We start from the raw sequence: 16246 nt of genomic DNA, 5'->3' as shown, positions 1-16246 counted from the left end.
AATTATAAGGATGAACCAATACGAATTAATCTACATGACTACATTTTGTAAATTATTAGAGTATCCATATGATACTATTAAAAAAGCGATTGATCTGTAATAACGTCGGAAAGTTAGTTGCCTCGTTTATGCAACATTTAGTTAAATTGACCGCTGTTGTTAAACGTATAATTTCAAAACTTCTTTCAAGAAAGCCGCTATAGTTCCTGTTACGTGTTACATTGGCTGCTAACAAGGGTGTAATTGTTTCTTCTCATTCGGACTATGTTTCGCTTTTATGTGAAAGTGAGGATAATGGGAGTCCCGACATTACAAAGTAATATTTTTGTTTTCTTTGCATTTAAACCACATTACGAATTATCAGTTGAAATCTGCAAAGAATGTATAAGAAAGTGTAGGTCAGAATGAATTCTATGCATATTTTTTGTACTTGTACTTATAACTTCCTTTACATAAAGCAATGCATTTATAAATACAGTAGTACACCATCTATTAAATAAACGTGATAGTTTATCCAGAGGATTTTTCCCGATCTCGCGTTTTATAATTATCGAAACTTGAACTGTTCTAAATCCTAATTTAATCAGGTTACATATTACGTACAGTGCTACGTAAAATTAGTGTAATTTTATTATGTAATTATTATGTGGTGTTTTGTCTTAGTAAGCAGCGCATCGGTAATATGAAAGATGAAAGATGTATATCCCTTACTATAAATATAAAATTCTTACGAGAAGGAGCTATATATGACTAAGCTAGCAGGTATAATACCCACCTCAGGTTTTCCAAACTATTGTAGTTACAGTATTTTATTACAATATTCACAATATTGTCCTTCAAAACCACCTTACTGTATTAGTCTGCTAAGATCAAATCCACCTTACTGTATTAGTGTGCTAAGATCAAAACCACCTTACTGTATTAGTCTGCTAAGATCAAATCCACCTTACTGTATTAGTGTGCTAAGATCAAAACCACCTTACTGTATTAGTCTCTTGAGAGCAGCTCAAAAAAAGACAGTAACTGATGTTAAGCCAATATTAAAAGGCACTTAGTCTTTAATATATGCTTAACTGATGTTAAGTCTATATTGAATGGTGTTAAAAGTGTCAATGTGTCCCAAACGTTTGAATGTTTTTAATTTCTATCTTATTATTCTGGCATTTGTGTTTATTTTACCTTATATTATCTTTTCAATATTTTCCATGAAGGTATATGTTTATATTAGACTACAAGTTAGTGCTTCAAACACTTAAATTGTATTATTTTCTGCTGTTTGATTTTGTGCTTGTTAAGTGTATTTGACTGCGTTATGACAGTAAGAAAATCAAATTACAATATGTTTTTATACAGTAGTGAGCAATGGGAAAAATGGTATATTATATATCTATATTTATACAAGTCTTAGGTTTTTTGTATATACTAATATAAGAGGCCAAACAAAGAGTGGAAGCAATGAGTTTAAACGTTAGAATAGTTGCATATACGATTAAATAGTGAATAAAAGCTGCTGAGCTAAGAGCGGTGTGGAACAGTTAGCAGCTTGATATTGAGGCGTGTACATACCATTCCTGGGATAGGCCCGTTCGGCCATGCACCAGGTAAAGAGGTACCTCTTTACCCGGTGTAAGGCCGAACCTTTTCACGCAAAGTCATTAGTAAAAGTAATGCTTAATATTGATTACTACAATAGTGTTTATTAATTGTCTTGCGGCACCGTAGGGGGGGAGAGTCTCCCCAACTCCGCCATGTTGAATTACTGCTATTGAATTAGCGTAAAATTTGATGTGATGCAGTAAGAAAGATGGAGAAAATGCAGTTTAGAAGAAAAAATATATATCAAGGTGATGTAGCATTCCATTGGCTGCTTGTTGTTTATTATGGACTAGACTATAAGCGTATTGAAATTGCCTGGTTGAACTCAGGTGTCCAGCTCTATTAGCAAGAAGAATTGGAAACAGGAGACACGAGAATATAATGAGAATATAAGACACGAGAATAAAATCTTTGAGAGTGCAATTAACATGGAAAATATGTGGTAATGATAGGCAAAGGTGTACTTCAGATTAGTATTATGGTTGTGAAAGAGATTAAAAACGAATAAAATAGATGAGAGATATAGAAATATAGTAGGCAGGTTTAATGAAGTAATTGGTACTGAGTGAAAGTAAAATAAATATCAAAATAACGTAAGTAGAAAAATTGTAATAAGAGATTAGACAATACTGGCACTCCACGTAAATTTTAGAGGCAAGGAATGGTCGAGTTTATTGAAACAAGCTGGAAAGAAAATTTAGAGACCAATTTTGACGATGCTTCGAAATCCTTATGGATGTTGTGTTCACGTCTAAAGGAAATAAAATGTTATTTTTAATAAGCTGAAAATAAACATTGTAGATAGGTAAGGATAATTTGAAAGTAAATTTCATTATTAACGTAGAATAAAGGAGGCAATTGGTTGGTTGTAGGGTTTTAGGCGTATCGGCAACTAAAGCCATATTGTCCTTTATATAATGTCTGTAAATTTCGTGTGTTCTGTCGTCGATTTTCTGTTTGCTTCACGGAAAAATCCGAGTTTCTGGGAGAAAAAACCATGCTACCTTCATCTGAGACTGACTAACTGAGCCGCATTGTGAAAATGGTCCATAAAAATTCCTCACGTCATTGACCGGATTCGAACTCAAGTTGATATGATCACTATCCTCCCCACACCAGGTGGGGAGGATAGTGATCATATCAACTGTGCTATACGAGGGCAGGAGTCAGTTGAATAAAAGGAACTGAATTTAATGGTAGATGCGTCTCTTATGAACTAAAGTTATTAGGTATGAAAATGAATAATAGGTATGATGTAATGCATTGTGATAATAATTTTTAAAAAAGGAAGAATTAATTGTGCAATTTTAATATGAATTTATTTAGAAGGCAGTCCAATTATAGGGAATATTTTATATTGGCAATATTTTGCGTTATAGAGTTATAGGAATTGAATTTTATGTTAAAAATACTGTTTATAATGATAATTGTATTCATTAAGAATTATAGGTATTGTGAAATGAAAGTTCATGAAAGCTCCAGTTATGGGGATTAATATCATAGGTTTCATTGTGGTGAACAACATTATAGGTTGATTGAATTTAGCGTCTTTGATTAAGAGGTAGTAGTAGTATTGAGAATCTTAAATGAATGAAAGTGAAAATATAACAGATTGGAAATTTAAATGAAGAAGAAAAGTGACATTTATTAGCGCGTATTTGTGTTTATATTTGTACATGTTTATGTGTATATGTTGTGTATAGATAGCCCTGTTGTATAATAAATGTTTTGTTATTCTGTTTTTGTGTGTCAACCTCATTTGCTCTTGATATACTTCACAGTTCTGCTCAAAATACATAATTGTATGAAAATAGCTCCTCACCCTTGACTTTTCTGATAATATTGAGAATTAACAAAGCAGTCGGATTGTATTAGGGATTTAAGTGCTTTGAGGGGGATCTGTTGTCACAAAGATAGACAAATTATCAGCGAAGAATACTAAACTAAAGGGTTTAGAACAAACGAAAGAAAAAGATTGTAAATCGGAAAGGTAGCGGAAGAAAATATAATGCAAATAAAAATAATGAAGATATAGAGGTATAAAACATCTTATATCTGCATAAATGTGTAGTTTTATTACGTGCATGTTATTGCAAGTACTTTGCATATTTATATTAATAATGTGTATATTGCAATTATATATGTTATATATGCACATAATAGTGTGTGTGTATATGTACAGTTGAAAAGTGTATGAAGTGTATGTTTATAAACTGAATTCGTTTTGTTAAATCAGAACTGATCTACAAGTAATGCTTGTAAATTTTGGGATATGTTTTCCGTAGTGGGATTAGAGAACTTTGGTTCAATGGGTTGGGTGGCTTCATTTGCTTGTTATTTTTCAGTTTTGTGATTGGTAGCCTGTTATTTTGGAAAAGAGGGCTTGTAAGCCTATTATAATAGACATATTTATTTGATGTGTAAGTATACCTGTGGACTTACTACTTTTTTCAAACTATGTAATATGAATATAACTTGTTTACCAACATGTTGAACCTTAGATGTCTTTATTGTTTGCCATACTTATGATGCGGATTAATATTGAACTGTTTATAGGCTAGAATTTCAGACACAGGCGTGTGGCTTGACCATTGCCTTATACAAAGGGATAATCACCTCCTTATCCCTGCTAGAAAAATTCCTGTATATCATTGAAAAGACACCATAAACTGCTCTGTCACCTGTCTGCACTGCTCAGAAAAATTGATATCTGACTGCACAATTACCCTCAGGTCTTTTTCATTCTCTACTGCTCTGAGTGTAGTACCACACAGTTGGTACGTTTTTCTGGGGTTACTTCTATCCATATACAATACTTTACATTTGTCAGTGTTAAATTTCAGTTGCCACCTCTCAGCCTATCTGCTCAAGTTTTCAAGATCCTGTTGCAGCAGGGTACTGTCATTACTGTCATTAACAACACTGCAAACCTTCGTATCGTGTGCAAACATGGACATTAATCCTGATGTACCTTCAAATATAAATACACAAAACAACAATGAGCCCAACACCGAACTAATGCTCCGCTAATGAAGTCTACGAAGAGGACTTCATTAGTGGATTCCTCTTCGTGATAATCAACATCCATTGATTACCACTTTATGCCTTTTCTCAATCAACCATCGCTTTATCCATAGCAGCAACTTGCCCTAAGTGCCATACTGCTCCAATTTGAACAGTAGTCTTCCATGTGCAACAGTATCAAAAGCTTTCCCGAAATCCAAGTATATGATATCAAAATTATTTTTTGCATTCAATTCCTAAGTGACCACATCATAGTATCCAATCAAATTGGTGAGACAAAATTTTCCGTAACAAAACCATCCTGTGTCTGAACTATAACTATAATCTTGTGTAGATGATCCTGCAGCGCTTCTTTAACCAGTGACCCATTATTTTTCCCGGAACAGAAATTAAACTAACAGGTCTGTGATTACTCGTCACCCTCTGATCTCCCTTTATCAACTGGGGACACATTTGCACATCTCCAGTCCATGGGGACATCCCCTGTGTTCAAGGAAGCTCTCATAATTATGTTTAAGGGTTTGCTCACTTCCCTTGCTGCCTCCTTTATATAACTGTATAGATCCCATCCACTGCCTTTCTTATGTTCAACTTCAACAATTTATCTTCAACTTTGCTCTAAGTTATTACAAGATCATTTAGCTCTCTGCTAGAGTTTGATAAGCTTCCAGCCTCGAATTCACTACAGAATTCCTCATGTGTGAATGCAGATGCAAAATACTCATTCAGTTTGTCAGCTGCCTCAGCAGAATTATCAACAATCGAACCGTAGATATTAAGTGGACCAACCTGATTCATCCCTTTCCTTCTAGAGTTTACATAAGTAAAGAAGTCTTTGCTGTTCCTCTTTTGCATCCTTTGCCAAAGATTTCTTGTAATCTGCCTTTGCTTGCCTGACCTCCTTTGTGACTTGATTACAGACTAGCGGGCGCCTCCGTAGCCAGGTGGGCAGGAGCAGCAGTGCGTAGCACACGCTTCTTGATTAGACCGGGGTTCGAGCCCGTGACCAGCAAATACGGAGGATGCGGAAAGGTCAGGGAATTACCACCGCATATCCCCGAGCAATATGGCCTTAGTTGCTAATGCTCTTAAAAAAAACCAAAATAACAATAACAATAACAATACAGACTAGCTTATGTCTACCATAGTCTTCTGTGTCACCTGATAATTTATATGTATCCCATGCATTTTTCTTCTCTGCCACGAGTCTCATTAGTTTATTTGACATCCATTTAGGTTTAAACTTTGAACAGTATTTCTTAGTTGGGATAAAAAGCTTAGTAGTTTCCAAGATTACTTCCTTGAATGCTTCCTATTTAGAATTTGCTGTTGGTAACGTCATCAGTTGGTCCCATTGTATAGAATTTAAAAACTATCTGAGACCACTAGTCACCTTTACGAAAGCAAAAACCTTTCCCTTTACTCCCGATGGTAATTACATCTTTGAGTAAATCCCATGTCAGCACACTGTGATCACTGCCACTTATTGGTTCCTTTATCTGCAGATTCTTTATACATGAAGAATCACTGCTGTTTAATCAGATCAAGAGTATTAATTGCCCTGGTTGTTTCTCGAACATGCTGCTGTAGAAAACAATTCTCAATAAATCCACAAAAACTTTAACCTTGCTAGTGTGGAAGCTACTAACCCACAAGTTCCAGTCAATATCTGGGAATATTTATAATCTTATTAATTTATATAATTAAGCGATCTATTGACTAAATTGGTTCCTCTATTAGAATTGTGATCCCCATACCAGACAGTAATGTTATTTGCGTAGAATGTAATTTCTCAATTTACGACTACTTCATTTTAGAAGGACATCAAAGTTCAAGCACAGAACTTTCAATCTGCATGGAACGTTTTTTTTTTTTTGGAGATTAATTGGATAATAAATTATTAATTTGTTCTCGCGTATTTTTAATTCTTCAGATATATTCATATAAGTAACAACAATAAATCTGGTGTGTTTGAGGTTCTGTTCATCCTCTACTTTTTTCAGCTGGGACAGTTGGTTGGTTGTTTAGGCTTTTAGGCACATCAGCAACTTAGTCCATATTGCTCCGTGTAAACTGTCTATAAATGCGTGTGTTCTGTGGTCAATTTTCTGTTTACTGGGCGAAAAACCCGAGTTTCCGGGAGGAAAAAATCAGCCGCCTTCGCCTGAGAGCAACTAACTCAGCCACATTGTGAAAAAGGCCCATAAAAATTCCTCTCAACTTTTACAGGAATCGAACTCAGGTATTTTCCACCCGGTGTGGGGAGAACAGTGGTTCTAAAAATTGTGTGTTAATCAGGCTCGCTTCTGGGACAGTAAATTTGTCATCGTTGCTATGGATTTTTTCTTACTGGTTAACATGGAATATATTCTCCTTACTGAGGTAAGAGTTGAGCCCTGTAGAAAATACATTTTACATTTTTTTTGGATGTATGTTTATAAAGAGAACAGTGTTAGTCATGTACAGTTTGATGTTATGGATTCTTTGCCTTTTGTGACTGATTTTTAAAGGATTTGGCCATCTACGCTTTCACTATACCGTCAATTCTGTTAGAGTAAGGTTAGGGGTTTTGAAACTTTGACATGTCACGCCCCCTAGAATGGTAAATTAATTTGTGCAAACCCCCTCTCCAAGAGAAAAAGCAGTGATTTCATTTGGGTTAGAGTTGAGCAAGAAATAAATATACTTTTAAATAATTAAATTCGAATATACAGTATATATCAAATAAAACTTGAAGAAGTTTACAACTTCGTAAAATAAAACGGCGTGCATATAATGTAGTCTGATGTTGTTATTAAGCGGGCTTGTTTTAACTCAATCTTAAGATGTTATTATTAATCATTTTCTACTTAAATAAATTGTAAAAATATATAAAATTGTTTATAAACCGTCGTGCATTAATTTGGATTCATTGACCTTTACAATTTTGGGTTCATTTTTGAGTTCAATTTTTGGTTCAGTTTTTACTTTTACAAATTTGGGTTCATTGACCTTTACAGTTTCTGCTGCACTTTTGGTTATTCTTTTGTATGGCATCATTTCTTTGTCTTGTTTAAGCAATTAAATTTTTTAATTCGCTTTCTTTTTTTTTTCTAAACAATATATTTTTAGTTGACCATAAATTTATGTTTTATAGTGTTTAATTTTTTTAATGAATTATATTGTGTTCCATTATTTGTTTTCATACATGTACTATTATGGGGTGTGTAGAGTGCGTTTAGTGTCAAACGGCACCAGGGGTTTCCCCCATCTCCGCAAACTATTATGGGGTATAAGCATATCGTTGTTGTTAATCTTCCATTTTCGTCTGCATTTTCTACATTTATCGCTTTCAGCAAATGTGCTTCAGCTGATCGAAATAAGAATAAAGCACACTACAGCTGGCTTCATCGATAATGATGAAGCCAGCTGTAGTGTTATTGTTTTTTTAACTCTTTTATTCTTTTTCTCGCTTTCTTGCATTCTCACTCTCTTGAGTCTCCCTTCTCTCACTTCCTTTATTTTTTCTCTCTCACTCTTTCTCTCCCTCTATTTTTTCTTTCTCACTCTTTCTCTCTCTTATTTTTTTGTCTCTCTCTCAGACTTTCTCCTTCTTTAATTTTTTCGCTCTCTCCCCCTCTTTCTGTTACTCTCTCTCTCTCTCTTTCTGTTAATCTCTCTCTGTCTCTCTCTCTCTCTCTCTCTCTCTCTCTCTCTCTCTCTCTCTCTCTCTCTCTTCTGTTAATCTCTCTCTCTCTCTCTCTCTCTCTCTCTTCACTCCTACTCTCCCTCTTATTTTTCTCTTTCTCACTCTTTTTCGCTCACTCTCTTTCCGACTTTATTCTTTCTCTGTCTCTTACTCTCTCCCCTCTCCTATTTTTCTCTGTCTCACTTTATCCTTTCCTCCCCCCCCCCCTTTCTCTTACTCTCTCTCTTTTAATTTTTCTGTCTCACTCTCTCTTTCCTTCTCTCTCTTACTTTCTATTTTTCTCACTCTCTCTTACACTTTCTCCTCTCCCACTTTTATTTTTTCCCTCTCTCTCTCTTTCTCACACTCTCTTTCTGACTTTCTCTCTTCTTTCTCTCACTCTCTATGTTACTCTCTCTTTCACTCTCTCTTCTCCCTCTTATTTTTTTGTCTCACTTTCTCTTCCTCTCTCTCTCTCTTACTCTTTCTCTCACTCTCGCTCTCTGACTTTGTCTTCTTTCTCTTACACTCTCCTTCAGTCGCTCTTCCTCTCTCCTTTGCTTCCTCTTTTATTTTTCTCTCTCTCTTTCACTCTTTCTGACTCTCCCCCTCCCTTACCCGTTCTCATTTTTCTCTGTCTCACTTTCTCTTTTCGTCTCTCTCTTACTCTCTGGCTTTCTCTCTCTTACTCTGACTTTCTCTCTTCTCTCTCTTTCTTACTCTCACTTTGTCTCTCTCTCTCTCTTACTTTCTGACTTGCTCTCTCTCCTCCTCTTCCTCTTTGATTTTTCTCTCTCTTTCACTCTTTCTCTACCCCCTCCTCTCTCTCTTACTCTTGCTCTCATCTCTGACTTTCTCTCTTCTTTCTCTCTCTCTTACTCTCTCCTTGACTGTCTCTTCTTTCTCTCTGACTCTCTCTTTCTTTTACTCTCCTACTCTCCCTCACTCTACTTTGTAACTCTCCTAACTCTGTTACTCTCCCTCATCCCATGCTTTCTAAATAAAACTATATTTACATAATTAAAATGTCCTCTAATTTACTAATACTCCTTTCAGAAAAGAAAAAAAAAGAAGCATATCCCCATTAATTAAGTTTTAGGGAATTTCACTTTATCGCGTGGCTATTTTTTAAATAGTTTATTAGTAGGAAAAGGGTAAATGAATTACAAATTTGGCCTAAACTGTCCCAATATTTAAATTAAAAAGTGGCTACGTTCCGAATTTTATATTGAATTTCGTCTTCAGGCCTAATCATGCTTGAACAGGAAGAACATAGCCGCAGTTGACTGTATCCAGTTTTTAAATTTTTCTTATTCCTCTCTCTCTCTCTCTCTCTCTCTCTCTCTCTCTCTCTCTCTCTCTCTCTCTGTATATATATCCATTTAGAGTACAATTCCCAGACTTTTTTTAATTGTTACTTTTCTTTCTTTCTTTCTTTCAAATTTCTGTAGCTCCCGAGCTGACGAGCCCACATTCTTCTATAACTTCTACTACCACCGCGGCTACTATCGGAAGTTCGAGCAGCACTTCCAGTACCTCGATCGTTGCTACACCCACAGAAGAAACATCTGCGGTTACAGGTGTCGGCCCATCGAGCAGCCACACCACAATAGGCCCTTCCGAGCCAAGTCCTATTGCATCACTTGGTTCAGAAAGCGACAAATCGGAATCAACCATGCTTTTGCTTCAGCAACCACAGGTAACATCATCCAATACATTTTGTTTGTATCCTTTCAAAAAGTGTATTATGCATATCTGCAAATAAATAAATTTATTATAATTTGAATAATATATATATATATATTAATTCAGTGATGCCTATAATTTAAACTACTATACGATATTATAAAAAGTGTTTTGTTTATTTCTCAAATTACAGATGGCGCAATTGTCTTTGCACTCTCGTTTGGTTGATATTATATTATCTATTTATATTTATATAACTATAATTAATTAATTAATAATAAATTAATATAAATATTTATATTATATACAATTAAGAATCTTAATTAAAGTGATATGTATTTAGTTATTTTTATTATTATTATTATTTTATTATTATTTATTATTATTATATTTTTTTTTGGCTGGTGCAGCATAAGCCAAGGCTTCCTTGCACCATGTGGCCATTGCTACTACTAATACTAATAATTAATATAATAATACAATACTATTATATTAAAACTACTTTTTTCTCTCTCTCGTCTATCTTTTAACATTTTATACTCTTATCTTTCTTTCTTTTCTCAAATTCTCTTCATTTATTATTTCTTTATTTTTCTTGTATTTTATCCATCATTTATATATTTTTTAATTTTTTTCATTATTATTATTATTTACATGGGGTTATTGTAATATGATCCGAAATCCTAAAATATTCCAAAATTCGACAAGGCTCAGATTCCAGTGTTGCTATATTAATGTGGTTTGACTGCATACAACTATTTGATCACGTGGCTGCTTTTTATCGACATATTTCTAATATTAAAAAAAAAAACTCTGCTCCTGTAAGGTTTTTTTTTTTTTTGTGTATGTTTTTGCTAAACATATCGATTTTTGTTTTGGATCACTTAAATTTTGAGTAAAATATCCATATTTACATGCAAGTGGGGTTTTTTTTTTTTTTTTTTTGTTTAGCAAAGAGAGGAAAACTAAATAGACAGGTTGTTTACAAAGTTTACTGGTGATCGTTTAAAAAAAAAAGTGCAAATATGTGAATTCTACTTGCATGCATAAATAAATGAAGAATTCTAAACCAGTAAAATATCAAACTTTTAATTTCTAACCTCCAGACTTTTTTAAGAAATTTATCAACACATTATACTTTCGTAATGTGAAATGAGCCAAAATAGTTTGCGGAAAATTTTCAGAAGGGTGCAAAATAAAGCGATTTTTGCAAAATTCATTGTCTGCTATTGAAAATTTGAATAAAATATATATACTTATTAATTCAGTGATGCCCAAAATTTAAATTACTATACGATATTATAAAAACTGTTTTGTTTATTTCTCAAATTATAGATGGCGCAATTGTCTTTCCACTCCCGTTTGGTTGATCAAGAAACAAAACTACATTTTTTTTTTTTTAAAGGCATTATAAACAAAGTTTTTTAACTGAATTTTTGATATAACCTTTTGCTATACAATTAGATATTATCGTTAAAAATGCACTAGAAATTTTTAACTTTGAAAGGCTGTAAGAAGTGATTAATAATATTAAGTTTAAAACAGGACAAAAATTTTGAATTTTATTTCACCTGATGAAATGTAAAAATGCTTTGACGCATTTCAACCACCGAAGCCATCATACAACATACTTTAAGTTTCGATGGCCTCCTAGTATCTCTCTAAAACTTGTATGTTAGCCTCATAGTTTACGTTCTTACAGTCTGTTAGCTCTGCAACTCAGAAAAACAGTTTTATGTTGCTACCATCTGGAATAAAGTCAAGAATTTTTGCAAAAATCTACCAATTATATGCATCGCGTATACAAAACAGAATACTAGTAAATACTGGAGTGAAGATAATTTCCCATAAATCAAAACATTGAATAAAACAAAATCACATTATCTAATATTCGCGTAGAAAACAAACGATGGCGAAATATGGGACATAGACGAAATACGGGAAAGCCGGGTTTTCCAGCTTTAGTGTAAAATTAAGACTCAAAGAACAATGTTTTTGAAAACAGATTAAGCAAGTAAACTATGATCTATACCTTATATATTTCTGTGCGCCAACGTTCTAGACTACTAAATTCTGGAACTGAATACGAGCTATTTTATAATCCTCTTGGCACAAAACATAATAGATTTTTTTAATGAATTAAAATACAGTGGTATTTTTGGAAACTCCAGGAATAGTGGTTCCGTGTCTTAAAGAGTGAATGGGTGTTTTCAGCATGGAATGGTTAGTCTTCTACTGTGGAATGTTCTCAATTTTTGCTAGTTTTAAAGGTCCCAAGTTGACCTTGAGAAATGCCTTTTGAGAAATAAATGACTATAATCTTGCTAATATCGATAATAGGACAGCCAAGTCAAAATTATGCCCAGATAGGTGGCAAAGAGTCACTACAAATCAGATATTAAACAATCGGACAAGTCTAATACATGAACCTAATGCATAATAATGAGGCCGAAATAACCATGGTCCAGTAGACGTCCATTGCATGAACGAGGTTTTTAGGGTAATAGTTTTTGATTATAAGATCAATTGCCAATGTTGTCTACAGGGTGCTTGGGACATCAATATTAGTTAGAAACAACTTAAAAGCACCACATACATGTTATTTGCAGCCGGGGGATGATTCAATGTTTGACTTCGACTAAGCAGATGCTAAGAGTGTTACTGTGTAGTTTAAGCAGTGAAATTTGCTTCAAGTGTTTCTTGGTTTTGATTCTTTCTTATAGTATGGACCGAGTTCTTTAGCTGGGTTAAATGCGACGATGAATGCTAAAATTATTGTGGACATCAGCCAAAAAAAAAAAAAAACATTTCACACATCCAATCCCTCTAAACATATTTTAGTTCCTGCCTTGAATTTATTTAAGCTATCAACTTCCACAACGACAGATGGAAGTTTGTTCCAGCAATCAACCACCCGCTGGTTAAAGGCAAATTTCCGCACATCTATTCTATAACTGTCTTTCCTCAATTGAATTTATGTACCCTCAGGTTCGTAATCTGAGCAAGAGGAAGAATCCCATCAGAATTGAGCCTACTCAACCCATTCAAGGTCTTATACACCTCAATCAGATCACCTCGCAGGTTCCTAGTCTCCAGATGCTGCAATTTGCAGAATTTAAGCCTTCCTTTGTAAGACCACCCTTTCGTTGCCCTCACCAATCTTGTTGCCCTTCTCTGTACTCGCTCAAGGAACTCTACATCCTTCCTAAAATGAGGCCTCCAGACCTGTGCGATGTACTCAAGGCGTGACCTGACATTGCCTTATACAAAGGGATAATCACCTCCTTTTCCCTACTAGCAAAATTCCTGTATATCATTGACAATAATATCCCGTGATCTGCTCTGGCAGCCTGTCTGCACTGCTCAGAAAATTTCATATCTGACTGCACAATTACTCCCAGATCTTTTTCATTTTCTACCACGCTAAGTGTAGTACTACATAATTTGTACGTTTCTCTGGGGTTACTTCTACGCATATGCAGTACTTTGCATTTGTCAATCTGCCCAAATTTTCTAAATCCTGTTGCCGTAGCACACTGCAATAGGTGAGTAGTCACATCAGTTTTGCAATAGTGGACATTGTGTGTGTGTGTGTGTGTGTGTGTGTGTGTGTGTGTGTGTGTGTGTGTGTGTGTGTGTGTGTGTGTGTGTGTGTGTGTGTGTGTGTGTGTGTGTGTGTGCGTGTGCGTGTGCGTGTGCGTGTGTGTGTGTGTGTGTGTGTGTGTGTCAGCGGTACCAGATACACACACTAAGTCACCTATTGCAAGAGTGATGTGACTACCCGGCTGCCCACAATAATTTTAGTATTCATCGTTGCATTTAACCCTTGCAATCAATGTTACAATTCTGCCACAGCCAATCTGTAGTCCAACTTTGTCTTAATTTAACCGTGGAAGATAATCCTCAAGAATTAACAGACCCAAATTCTTTGCCGAACTTTCATGGCGCTGCTTTCACGGTTAGCACAGTGGTCACGATCACTGGCCTACTATACCGTATGGAAAAGTCTTAAGTTCGAATTCTGTCAAGACAGGAGGGACTTTTATGTGCTTTTTTCACACCATGGTAGAGTTAATAGCCCTGACCACTCGGACGAGGTGGCATCGTATTTCATCTAGAAGAAAGCAGACTCACCATAAAATATATGTAGTTTATAGACATAATACACTGATCCCCATAGCCTTAGTTGCTGGTAAGAGGTTAAACCAATAAAACTCATGGAAAAATCTTACATATGTAAGGATTGACCTTGGACGACCTTCAATGCATAAATATTGTAAACTGAATCAGAATAAATTTAGAGCAATACTTACAGCTTAGATTTTCTAATAAATATAAATATTGATATAATATATATTTTATTATTTTTTTCCTTCTATTTTTAGAGTTCTCATTTTGGGTCGTCCTCAAGCATTCTCGCACCTCTCACTGAAGAAAGTTTCATTGGTGAGGAGTTCAAATTATCGCCACTAGAATTCGAAGCTTCTGGGGAAGCCTTTCTTCCAGCAGAAGGCAGCAGTAGCAGTAGTTTCCACGAAATGTTCCACCCCGAATACATTCCCTCAACTGTTGTAACCGAAACCTCAACAGATCCTTCCTCCACCATTACTGCCTCCGTATCCACAGCAACCACACTTCCCAGCTTCCAGGAGACGTACTCTCCTCGCTATCGTAGAGACATCTGTGGAGTATTTTCCTTCAAATTCGAAGAAATCAGGTCCGAACAGACAGAACCCATGGAAGCGGAAGAAAGGTTTCATGTACCCCTATCGCCCTTTTCCCATTCGCAGGAAGAACCAGATAGTCCCTTTGCTGCTTCGACAATTACCTCGGAACCTGACCTTGGACGACCTTCAACTTATGTGGCGTCCCACGAAGAAGCGGGTCCGTCATTCCTGTCTTCTTTCGGCACCGACAGTCCATCTGTAAAACCTACTTACCACCAGATGTCACTAGTTCAGCAGTCCGTACCATATGAGAGCACAACCTTCCCTGATCCTTTGCGGTTACCGCCCCTCTCCGAAAGTTTCGAACAGCCTTCTACATCTGGGACATCCTTGAGTTCGCTTCAACCAGAGACACCCCTAGTACTGCCAACCACTTCAAAACCTCAACGCGCATCCAAAAGGCCATCCTTAACTCTTTCAAGCACAGCCACATCAGAAACCAGGTAAATTTTAATCTTTGATGATAAGTAATAATAACAAACATTTTATCTTTTAGTTCGGTAAAACCGTATCTAAATTTAGACCATTATAAAGCTGTTAATTATAGCCTAGAAGAGATATATCTGTGTCTGATAAAACTGTTGAGATTTGCGTGCATTCCTTTCCACTAACTATTCTTACATTATCTCGGTTTTGTGTCCCTTCCAGCCTGCCTTCCAAAGAAAATATAAGGAGTCTTTGGTGTGGGAATATTTTCATGTTATATATTGGATCGCTTGATGGTAGAGCAACATTTGGATGGTTATTAGGAAATTGTTTCTGACTAGATACACCCCTTTGTGGCCGCAGTGGCAGTGTATCTATCTGAATAGGTTCTTCCAACAGGATAATGCTTTATGTCGCGAAGCAAGAATTATACAGAATTAGTTCCAGGAACATAAGATTGAATTCTACCTGATCCCGCAGATGCAACAAGCTGTTCGGAGTAGAGATTCGCAACTATCCAATTGCAGCAACTGTGGGAAATTGAGTGAATACGGACCGGCATTCCTGGAGTGATGGACGTCTGTCTCAAGCGTAGATAGCAAGTTTTTTCCCCCCACAAACTGGGTTTTTTTTCGTCCAGCAAAACAGGCAAATCGACCAGAGAACACATACAATTTACAGACATAATACATATGGGCATATATAAGAAATTATGGGTGGGCCTAATAGAATAGTTTGAGTTTTTTTTTATTTTTTGAGTGTGTATTATCGAGTGATAAAAGTGACAATTTGGTACATTGCCAGCATCTTGGGCATTTCATCTGAATGTGTGTACCACTTAATAACAGATGCTTTTGCTATGAAAAAGGTGTCAGCACGATGGATCCCGAAGTTATTGACAGCAGACGAAAAACACACAAGAGTTGTCAAGCCAAAGTGAACATTTGTGTCGTTTTCAAGCAGGTCTAGCAAATTTCATTGCAGGGTTTGTGACCATAGTTGCGATTTGGGTCCATCATTTTTATCCAGAGACAAAGGAGCACTCTAAACAGTGGAAACGCAGCTCATCTTCCCCTTCAAATAAAGCCAAGTTGGGTGGTTCCTTCTGCTGGTAAGGTGA

At 35.7% G+C, this 16246-nt stretch overlaps 1 protein-coding gene across 2 annotated transcripts in view; it reads left to right on the top strand.

Annotated features, from left to right (window-relative positions):
• Positions 1 to 16246, top strand: part of LOC150091751 (putative nuclear hormone receptor HR38) — a 187410-nt gene that overhangs the window by 127340 nt on the left and 43824 nt on the right. For both annotated transcript variants that reach the window (XM_090385565.1, XM_090385556.1), the window contains exons 2-3: positions 9739 to 9986; positions 14359 to 15143. In XM_090385565.1, the coding sequence (XP_090241691.1) occupies positions 9963 to 9986; positions 14359 to 15143 (809 nt within the window). In that variant the 5' untranslated portion in view covers positions 9739 to 9962. The remainder of the gene's footprint in view (positions 1 to 9738; positions 9987 to 14358; positions 15144 to 16246) is intronic.

The sequence above is a fragment of the Mastigoproctus giganteus genome, chromosome 1 (genome assembly GCF_048544385.1).
Source record: "Mastigoproctus giganteus isolate SK-2022 chromosome 1, ASM4854438v1, whole genome shotgun sequence".
Classification (NCBI taxonomy): Eukaryota; Metazoa; Arthropoda; class Arachnida; order Uropygi; family Thelyphonidae; genus Mastigoproctus; species Mastigoproctus giganteus.
This window is presented reverse-complemented; position numbering and strand designations above follow the sequence as displayed.